General features: G+C 41.5%; 1 protein-coding gene across 1 annotated transcript in view; it reads left to right on the top strand.

The window, feature by feature from the left end:
• The window catches only part of LOC103382799 (ELKS/Rab6-interacting/CAST family member 1), a 145,658-nt gene that overhangs the window by 46,242 nt on the left and 88,188 nt on the right, over positions 1–11,228 (top strand). Inside the window, exon 17 of the mRNA XM_008315718.3 lies at positions 11,067–11,202. Coding sequence (XP_008313940.1) covers positions 11,067–11,202 — 136 coding nt within the window. The remainder of the gene's footprint in view (positions 1–11,066; positions 11,203–11,228) is intronic.

Raw genomic sequence — 11,228 nt, 5'->3', positions numbered from 1 at the left:
TCAGACTTTGCTTAGGAAACTGAGAAGGCATTAAAATGTGGAATTAGTGCAGGACGTTTGAAAACTGCTGTAATACAATAGTCACATTTGGATTTTGTAGACAATACGACTTTCCCTCTCGCACACCGCTACACACGCATTCCACGCCGCGGTCGGAGTTGAATAACTTATTATTACCAGTTATATATTAGATGATCCAAAGTTAATATATGGCTTCACGTTTATTACACTATTTGATGTACGATGATGTCATCTGTATCTGGTTAATTTAATGCTGTGGCCGACCATTATTAAAAGCTCATTGTGTATTTCCCGTCGCTTTATAGCCAGCGTTGACATTAACGTCTTCAGACTCACTGTACTCACAGTCTTAATTGGTGGTCACAGTGGTGGATCGTAAATTTTCACTGAGTATTTATTTATTTCGATATAACTACCTACTGCCTCAAAAACGTCCGTCAATAAAACCTCGTCCAGACCATGTCATCAGTCGTCAGTAGAGGTCAGTATTTTGTTCTACGTGCCAGTAAGGAAACATTTGATCAATTGTGTGTAACTGTACTGTGTTATACACTTCATTAGACACGTGTGGTTGAGTTGGACCAGTGTTAGCGTTACATATTTGAATTATTTATTTGTGAAAATAATTCACCCAGACGCCTGAATACATTGACTCGCTGTCCTGTGATTGGCTGTTTAGATGTCAGCACCAAGAAACAGAAACAGACGTGTGAACCTAACACGGCGGCCGTACGTTTACCTGCAGACAGCATTGACTCGACAACGTTAAATGGACTGTTACAGACCTGTGACTCAGGTCGACCAGGACCGACTCTGATGTAAATCAGAAGACTTAGCCTAAAGCAAACAGGTTTTGCCAGAGCAGAAAAGCATTCTCCTTTCCCCAACCCTTAGCTTGGCACCAGGGGCTAACCCTGGGCTACAAATGAGCAGTGGGAACATAACTAATGAAAAGATCAGATGTGGTTTATAAAAAATAAAAAAAGAATAAAAATTCAGGCCTTCTTTTTCTTTCCCTTCTAGTGTAATACCAGCTGTAACAGTACCAGGTTATTTATTTCAGCAACTAGAATCCTAATTGGACCAGACTGAGTGACTTCACACTGAGAGGAAATGGGGCTGAAAATTTGCCCTGATGGCCAAAATAAAGGATTTGGATGGAGGAGTGGAAAAGAGAGAGGGATAAAGAAGAGGGAAGGGGAAAGGAAGGTGGTGGTAGTGGAGGGAGGAAGAGAGAAAAACACCAAGATGGAGCTGAAACAACGGGCGGAGACGGAGAGAGAAGGGAAATGCACTAATGTGGGAATAAAGATATGAAAGAAGAAACTGTCAGAAACGGCCCAGAGAGGAGGAAATCTGGGAGAAAATGAGAGAAAGAGGAAGGTGGTTTGAAGTTATGTAGAATATAAACCAGAGTTGGGGGAAATTAGGGGAGTTTATTGCGTGTTTTATTGTTCTGTAATGGACAATTTGTCTCTGGCATGCCTTCATTCGTGTGCGTTCCCAGGCATAATCTCACCCTGGAGCGCGGGCTCTGCCAGCTTCAGGCGGACTGATGGGGTGGAATTCTTTTTTTTTTTCAGGGTCAGCCCAAATTGAGGAATAAATTTTCTTTAAATTTCGCCCAGTAATTGTTTTTGTGACTATGGCTGGAGACCTTTCAATCATTCCACCAAGCAGTGGGCTGTTCAAGTCGCCTCAGCCGGAAGCCAAAGAAGTCAACTGCAGTATCCAAAGCAATGAAGGAATAATTCATAGTTAGCCTGGTCTCGGCTTCTGCTATGATTGGCTAATTGCTCACTTTCCGTGGTTTGTTATTGCAGTTTCGTCATTGTGGCCTCGATGCTTCCAGAGGTCAGGCTTGTAGCAGTCACACAAGGCCATCCCATAACAGCAAAGAGAAAATAAAAATAAAAAAGTTTCAGAAAAGTTCGTACACTGCTTTCAAATGCAATTGAATGGTGCCTTGCTCAGAGCACCTCAGTCGTAACTTGACAGCTGGTGGAATCGAACCTGAAGCTTTCCAGACCGAAGTCCGCTTCCTTAACCACTAAGCCACCGCTGCCCCGTAATGAAATTTGGCCTGGCCCCTTGGAGGCACCACGTAGATTCCTCTGGGAATCAAACCCTCGACTCTCTGCTTGCAAGGCAGACACGTTAACCGTTACACCATTAAACCACTGAGGCTACGCGATGGCCGGGAAACAAACCTGGGTCAACTGCTTGTAAGGCAGCTCTGCTGACCACTGTTGCACATTAATGCCCTCATTAAACCAGCAACAATGACTGTCCCCAGGTTATTTGATCTCTTGCTGCCATTTACTAACAGAGTTGGTGAGAACCTGCCTGTCCAACTGTTTGCCTCATCATGCTTGTTGTTATGGCTCTCTCTCTCTGTGTCTCTCTGTCTCTCTCTCTCTCTGTGTCTGCTGTTCCTCAGTTTTGCTCTGTCACTTCTTGTGATTCTTGTTTCTTTCCTCTTTGAAGAATGATCAAGCTGGTAAACCTAACACTCGACTCCTGTCTGCCCTCTCACCTTTCCCTGCTCCTCTCTCTCTCTCTCTCTCTCTCTCTGTCTCTCTCTCTCTCTCTTTCTCCTTTATCTTTATTCCGCAACACTGCTCTGCCCAGTCTTGCCTCAAGGTTAGTACCGCATGCCTTTTTATTCCCCCTCCTCCTCCTCCTCCTCCTCCTCCTCCTCCTCCTCCTCCTCTGTCTCTCGGTGTCTCTCATCTGTCTCCCTCCTTGTCATACTTCCTGTCCTTGCATGGAGACGTGCTTTCATCTCCGTCACTCTGTCTCTTCGCTCTTTTAATCATTCTCATATTGAGCGTCTGTCTTTGAATGAAGGAGACACCTTGCCATCCCCGCCGCTCTCTTCCTCTCCCTCTCTCTCTCCCTCTCTCTCTCTCTCCCCCTCTGCTTTCTCTCTGACACCCTGGTTTCTCATCACTTCACCAGCGTTTTACCTCAGATGCCAGTGCTGACTTTATAAATTAAAATTTGAGACAACCACAGAAAAAAAGGACACGTTTCACAGCTGTGTGTTGTTGCCATTATTAACATGGACAGCTGTGAACTCTGGTTCTCAGGTCGTCATACTTCTGCATTTTTTTATTTTTTTTTTAGTTTTGTGGCCTGTGTTTTGAGGAACTACTTCAGATTTAATAAAGTGGTAAAGCTGGCCTGTGTTACAGCTCAACTCATGACAAACTTCAATTTTCATCTCTTTCATTTTAATCACAAGACATTTGACATGTGGATGTGGCATGATGCATGTCCTGTATGGAAACATAATGCTGATTAAAAAGCAGAGTTATTGATATTTTAGTTTCACTTAAATTCAAATGGAAGTTAAAATAAAAGAGCAACCACTTTAGAAAGCGGTCACAGAAGAACTTATCAAAAAACTGGACTCCAGGTCAGGCCACAGGCACTGCAATTCAGACTGGTCAGTTTAACCCCTCTGGCCAAGAGTGGTACTGCGGATAGCGTCAGTCCAGTCTGTGGTTATATATAAACATTTACATAATTCTGCTAAACTAAAACATAACTTATTTTATTCAAATAACACAGCCCTTATACTGTAGCTAGCGTAGCATCGTACAGCTGCACATTCCAAGGTCAAAATCCTCATTCTTCTTTTATTTCTTTTTATTTCATCTTTCCATAGCTCAGTAATACATTTTCAACATGTTAACTGTGTGGATTGGCCTTTTCTAATTGGAACATATTTTTTAAAATGTCCTATTAAAAATGTTCTGACCCTCACACTATAATGGATCAAGTAAGAATCACTCCGTTTTCTGCTCCAAACCCGTGGGTCTGTGCTGTAAAGTTTTCCCCCAGTGGCGGCTCTTTTCTTTGCTGGCTCCTTCTGTGTCTTTCTGTTGGTGATTTAACTCTATGGGGGGAAAGTAACAAAAGAAAAAGTTTGCAACGCTACGCTTTCTGGTACATGACAAAAAAAAAGAAAGAAAAAGAAGAAAAAAACCCTATCTTTCTTCTGCTGCCTTTTTGGTGTTTTATTTTCCCTTCTCTTACGCTGTCTTCTTTTTTGTCTGGATGTTTTGATCTCCAGCTGAGGAACTCCTCTTCCACTGCCAAGTGTCTTGACATCAAGGTTTCTGTAACTTTAAAAGGAATTGCATTGTTTCTTTTGTGCGTGTGATTCCTTTGAGGTCCCGTACGTCTCCAAGAGCTGAGGTTGTGCGCGGCTTTGTCAGCTAATGGTTGACAAGTAGCAGACGCGTACACACACACTCACTCACTCACACACACGCGCGCACGGGCATGGGCACGCACGAGCACATACGCACTCTGCTGGCCGTAGACGGCGTTTTTTTGCTGTCATCACAGAGGGGTGAGAACGAACCTGGGAGCTTGAAGATTACAAAGGGAAGACAAAATACCTGCACGCACACTCACAAGCACACACACACGCACACACACACGCACTCAGTAAAGATAAAAAATAATAATAATTTTGAATATTTTTCCAGGCAGAGTGGATAACAAAAAACACGCACTCCATGTAAAGATGTAGATTTTTAATTAATTAATTAATTTATTTATTTTGCTGTTTTGTTTATGGACTCAACAATTAATCTAACAATTATCTAATTATTTTTCACATAATTGATCAAATCAGTCATTTGGGAACTATGTTAAATATCTCTGGTTTGGACTGGTCTGGGTCTGTGAGGAGATTCAACTTTGTTTTCCCTGATGTTAAACCAAATCTCGACCGCACCTCTTCCTCACATACTTACTGCGTTACTCCCATGGTCGTGTACACCTACAGTACACAGGCGCCCGCAGCCTCGCCTTCTTATTTACCCCACAAATTTACTCGTTCACTGCAGGGATTCCCTACAGCGTAGATCATTGTAATTATTATCTCCTACAGTAGTTTTATTATCTATACCTGTATTTTTTTACAGTAGACACTTTCTTGGTGTTTTTACTTTTATCTATAAAGTATTAAAAAACAAACCCACTGTAAAAATGCATTTTTTGTTTTTATTAATATTTTGAGGGTTTTATGGTTTTTATAGGCGAGCTGAAGCCAGTACATATTTCCTGCGTTTTCAAAGGAAGCACTGAATTTGGGAGAGTTAAATAAAAATCCTTGATGTTAATGTTGGGTGAACTACACGCAGTAAACATACATGAGCCTCCCGAGCCTTTCTGATCAAATATTTATCCTGGTCTGCAAATGTAATATTAATATTACCTTAATGTGGCTCCATGAATATCGGCTGCATGCTAATGAGGGCGTAAAATCTTGATGTTTACTACAGATTAGAGGATTTCACATTTGTGTGTGTGTGTGTGTGTGTGTTATTTTAATGTTAGTATAACGCTGCTCTTTAATATCTGTAAAATTATTTTGGATTCTGTGTTTTTTTACACAGATGGGGTGACCAAACTTTTTTCAAGGATCGTAGATTTAAAAAAAAAAAAATTAAAGAAATTAAAGACGGTGAAGTGCTCCTCCTTGGAGACTTGGTCAAATACAAAACAATATCTGAGAATGTTTGACCAAATTCAGCTGCTTTAATTTTTCAAATAGATTTAATACAAAAAATAAACCAAAAGGCCGATTAAAGCTGAATATTGTTTAAATAATGGCTAAAAAAAGTTTTGTTTTTTAATATAGATTTGTAGGATGAAGTGCACATGACCAGCCTGAGTTCAACGATTAGCCGACGATGTCGACCGGCGTCTGTTTGTTTACAGTCAACTCATGAAGTCGTCCGTGCAGATTAGAGGAAGTGAAAACGACTGTGTTTGTTTCTGTTTACACCGTGCCACAATAGATGCACGTGGGTTGATGTGACCGTGTGAAGAGACCCAGGTTCAGTGGTAAACACTGCTCTGTGTGTGTGGTCCTCCTCAGACCATTGTTCTAATGTGAAGCAGGTTGTGTTGGAGCGTCGGTTACTCTGTACACAGTGTCGGTTGAAGGGCTCGTTATTGTTTACGCTTCTGTCTGTGGGCGAAAGTGGTTTCACTGCCGATCGGCTCGTGGTGTGGAGAGAGTGAGTAGTTTGACAAAAGTACTGTTTATGAAAAAATAGAAATAAAAGTTTGACAGTAACAAAAGTGTATTAGGTGAACGTGTAACACATGGTGTGAAAAAAAAAAATTTAGTCCCTTATTCATCGCACAATGGCGAAGTTTACAGTGTGAGTCTTTGCGACCTGGACTGGCTGCCACAGGAGGCGCTGTTTAGAATGTGGTTTCTCTGGGACTTGAACCTAGAACCTTTGTGTGTAAGGCGGGTGCACTGTCAGAGTGACAGAGGTGTGATCTCTGTGTGATCCATGTAACAGTGATGTAAGTCATTATCAAGAAGATGAAGATGTGAAAAAGGAGTGAGATTCATTAACTGTCTCATTATTAAATAACCCTTTAATTAGTTCAGAGAATAATGAGACCTATTTATTCCATGTAATAATTTATTCATTTTAAATAATTAAACCGTAATTACTGCAACGTCATCGCAAGTATATCATCTTTTTTCCTCCCACATGGTTTTCTCTGCGTGATGTTATAAACTTACAGCCTTTGCATTGAAGCCAATATCTAACATATACAGTACAGTGTGGAGGATGCTGCACCCTCCTCCCATCCCTGCAGGGGGTGCTGTGACCCATTAATGTTTTAAAAAATTCTTCTTTTGAAAGAATGTGTAGCCAGGTTTGGTCTTTGAGACGAGGGACCGCACAATGGAAGTTAAACAAGTGTCTTGTGGTTGCCATATCAAGGTCAAAGGTCAACCAAAGCAGGTGGTCCCTTGCATTGCATAAAAATTGGCTAAAAAAATAGTAGTTAGTGGTAGTAGTGCCGTCTAATTTCTAGGTTTTGTTTTCACCCTTTGAAATCTTTAAAACCGAGAAAAGTGTTGAATCCTTGGACAAGAAAATGGAAAAAAAAAAGAAAGAAATGCAAGTAGACGGCAGCATCCCAGCAGAACAACAGACCACCACACAGTTCTATGGGGTCATTAAAAAATAATAGGGGATTCATTTTGCTTAGTACTTTAATTTTCCTCTGCTGTGGCCACCTCTCTGTGTTGGAAGGACAGAAACGAGTTTCAGTGAAAGGTGAAGCACAGGACAGGAGGGACTGAAGCAAGAGAGGCAGAAACCAGGGAGAGGAAAGAAGTAAATGGTCTGTGGTCTGATGAAAATATTTCATCTGAGGAGTAAAAAGGGTAATGTTGCATTTGGAGAGGGTGTGTGGTTTCAGAGACGGCCGAGGGGAAAGAGGGCGCGGTGCGGAGAAGTGGATTTGTCCTTTTAGATTGGCTTGATGTGAACAAATGGTTGCTTTCATGCAAATGAGTCGAGTGCAGCATCCAAACAAATGCCAAACTCGGTGGAGGGAGGGAGGGAGGGAGGGAGGGAGCCGGGTCGGGTTAGGAGGAGCAGAGTGTGGAGGAGATAAGGTAGGAAGTCTCCGAGGCGATCGCGTGATGGCCGCACGTGCAAACGATTCCACGCTCCGAGTGATGAGGGCAAACAAACGAGGTTTTAGCAAAACAAGTGTTTGTACGCGCAAAAGATGGAGGAGGGAGGAGGGAGGGGGGAGACGGGGGTGAGTGGGGTTTGGGGAGTGTTGAGTCAGTAGGAAACATTTCAAACCAAAAATCCATTCTACATGCACGTAGGCTCACATACGTACAGTAAATGTAGCGTGAAGCAGTGAAAACCTCAGAGAGCCAACCAGATGGTCGGAGCCTCCTGGAAATCCTCCAATAGGAACATTCCTGTCTGTTTATGACCTGTTGCACATGAATACAGGGCGTTTTTCACAAAATTGATCCCAAAAATTCAAATAACCTTATCCAGATTCAGGGCGTGGCGTGGACTCAGGACCCAGCACACGTATGAATATGAAACATGTAGTGTTTATACATTGGGGGAGAAGGGGGGTGGGAGGGCGAGGGGACGGGGTCACACACACACATGAGCAACACAAGTAAAAACCCGTGCAGTCGCTCACTGATGATTATTGAGTGACTTTTACAGCCAGGTGCTGCAGTGCAGTTTTTGGCTCCACCGTCACATATCAGTTTTTTTTTTTTTCCCTCGTCTTACCGAGTTTCTCCGGACGGTTTGGAATTGGGCCCCGCGGACCTTTTAGCAAACAAACAGAGGGTTTTATGTTTCCATCCCCTGCCAATATAATTTCCAAACTTTTTTTGGCACAGACGCTGACATAAAAGAAAATTTATGCTTCACCACTGTTATTTCAGGTTTGTTATGCAGGTAGGTTTGAGGCTTAGGAACACAACGGAGACGCAGCAGAGGGGGCATCTTTAAATATTTACACTCTCCAAAATGTATTTCACTCCAGGTGTAAACAAATCAACTGCCTTCTCTCGTGGGTTTAGACAGAGAGATTGCACGGAAAGCAGCAGAACAGGTAGAACCACAGCACGGTTGAGTCAGACCAGAGTGGATCGGTGGTGGTGGGGAAAGGTCACAGGTCAATAAATTTCTATCTATTTTCTATTATAATATGATGTTTCTTTTTGCAGAAAAACATTGGTTTTTGATTGGTTTGTTGATTTTTAGTTCGTTCTGGTGTCACAGTAATTATTGTAGTAACTGTAGGAAAAGCAAGAAGAAAACAAATTTACCAAAAAAAAAACAATAGAAGCTAAAGAAATATCTAAAAGAAAGCCAAAACCAGCTGAAATGTAGCCAGAAGATAACAAAAAATAAAGGGTAAAAATCTTCCCAGGAGAAAAACTGAAAATTAGAGAACACAAGAAGGAAGGACGTTCGAGACCAGTGGTTCTCCAACTTTTTATCCTCTGTACCACCTGAGAAAACACGGATCTCTCTGAGCTCCACCATGATGACCAACATTAGAATACAGCAGCAGAGGCCTTCACTGTTAGCTCCCACTACACTGAAAATGTAAATTTGAAAATATGAACTTTGTACCACTGGTGGTACGTGTACCACAGTTTGAGAACCACTGTTCTAGATAAATATAGAAAAGTTTGCTGAGAAATAGTTAACATTGTTCAGTCTAGTTTAAAATGCGTATTCATTTGTAGCTTTGAGATAACTCACAGGTTAGCACTGCTGCACGGTGCTAATGTTCTCTAATTACTTGGCTGTCGTGGGTTTTTTTGTTTTGTTTTGTTTTGTTTTTTTATCAGCGTCTCCTGTCCTGACCGTCTGGTTTCTCTCTGTCCTACAAGTGTCTCTGTGGGATTCAATCTCCTGCATATATGTGTGAGTGAGTGTGTGAGTGTGTGATGACACATTTATCCTTATCTCTCACTTGATTCATAGCGTCAGTTTCAGCCGCGTGTGTGCGTGTGAAAGTGATAAAAGATCTTGATCACATCAAGCTGCGGCGATAGCCGATACTGGAACTCCGTGACGGAGCCGCGATGGATTCCAGACAGCTTAATCTGGGATTAGATCCTTTCTCCATCCTCCAACCTCGCTGCTCCCATGAAGACCCTCTGTCTCTGCCTTTTCTCCCACCTTTTACTCGCCTCTGTCTTTTTCCCCCCTCCCTCTTTCATTTCCCAGATAATGATTTATCCCCTTTTCCCAGCACCCTGTAATCCCTGTATGAAAAAAATCCCCTGGCTTCCCGACTGGAGAAATCTGAAATGTCATCACCGCCATTGATTCATGGCTTTTCATCAAAGTCACTCACTGATCTTCAGCTTATATCAGTCTTATATTATATTCTTTATTGCACAGAATAGATAATATCGCAGTACTGTAGTATTATTGTGTTATATTGAATGTTGACTGCTCTTAGTCTGTGTAGGGGACCCCCGGGTTGCTGGGGTTGGGGTTTTTTTTTTGCCCCTGTTTTTAGCCTGTCTTCATGTGTTTTTGCGTCCATTCATTTCGGGTCAGTGTGGCACGAAATGAATGGATTTTTGTGCGTACAGAGATGCTATTTAAATTTCCTCAAAGGAATAGAACTGTTATTTTCACAGCTTCAAAAAACTAAACTGCATCAATAAAAAATGCAACTGGTAGTAACTGAGATTTTGGACTTTAGGATTTGTGTTGAATAAAGTGATCTATATACAGTGGGCGGAAAAGTAGGTCCTTCTTATTTATTTATTTTGACTTATTTAGCGTTTTATAGCAGTAAATTGGCTCCAATGAAAAAATCCAAAGCAGTGGTCTTTGCTGTAGACGTTTTGTGGACATACCTTGTCATTATCCCGAACGTTGGGCCAAAAAAGACTGACTCTGTTTTATGGAGGATTTTTAGCATTTTTGGTCTCCCGCTGTTCCAGCGCTTCATTTCTGTGTGTTCCACACATTTTTTGCATGGTCTCTGAATGTATTCAGTTAAACTTTCTTTAAATGGAAGCATTGACACGCATGGACGATGGAAGCACGTGCCGTACCTGTGTCTTGACGTCAAACTGTATCATTTTGTAGCTTAGATTTTATTTATTTTGTACTTTTAAATATTCATCTGATAGAAACACGACTGTACAGAGAAGAAGGTGTTTTTTAACGATCCTGTTTTGATACAAAGAATAGTTATACAAAATATAGACCAGTGGAAAACAGTGGAGAATATCATTAGAAAAACTGTATTCCTAAACAGTGGCGGAGAATATCATTAGAAAAACTGTATTCTTTATATTGATGTTAATATATATATTTATATATATATATATATATTTTTTTTTTTTTTTTTTTTCTGATTAACTAGAAACATAGTTGAAGCAAAAAAAATGAAAAAGTTCTGGATTTTATAAAACTAGTATGTTTGCAAATGTGTATAAAAAAATCATATAAATAAAAACCCAGATTTCACAGTAGGGTGGTAGTACTTTGTACTCGTCATGTGACTCTACCAGTTTCAAGAAAACTCCAAAAACGCTGACCTTTGACACATCTACAGTTCACATTTGAAACTTTGTTTCTCAACCAGAGGGGCGTGTATTTACTCTGCTCCATAGCTGCTGCTCAATCTTCCTGTTGACGTGGATTTGTGTATGTGTGTGTGTGTGCGTGTGTGTGTGTGTGCAGGCAGATGAAGGACCAGTCCAAGAAGGTGGCCAACATGAAACACAAGGAGCAGCTGGAGATGAGCAGGAACGCCCAGCTGATGGAGGAGGCCAAGAAGCGAGAGGACAATCTGAACGAGAGCTCCCAGCAGATTAAGGTACAGAGAGCAGGAGAGTGAGGGAG

The sequence above is a fragment of the Cynoglossus semilaevis genome, chromosome 8, assembly GCF_000523025.1.
Source record: "Cynoglossus semilaevis isolate Cse_v1.0 chromosome 8, Cse_v1.0, whole genome shotgun sequence".
Taxonomy (NCBI): Eukaryota; Metazoa; Chordata; class Actinopteri; order Pleuronectiformes; family Cynoglossidae; genus Cynoglossus; species Cynoglossus semilaevis.
The sequence above is the reverse complement of the archived record's forward strand: the minus strand, read 5'-3'. Positions and strand labels throughout refer to the sequence as shown.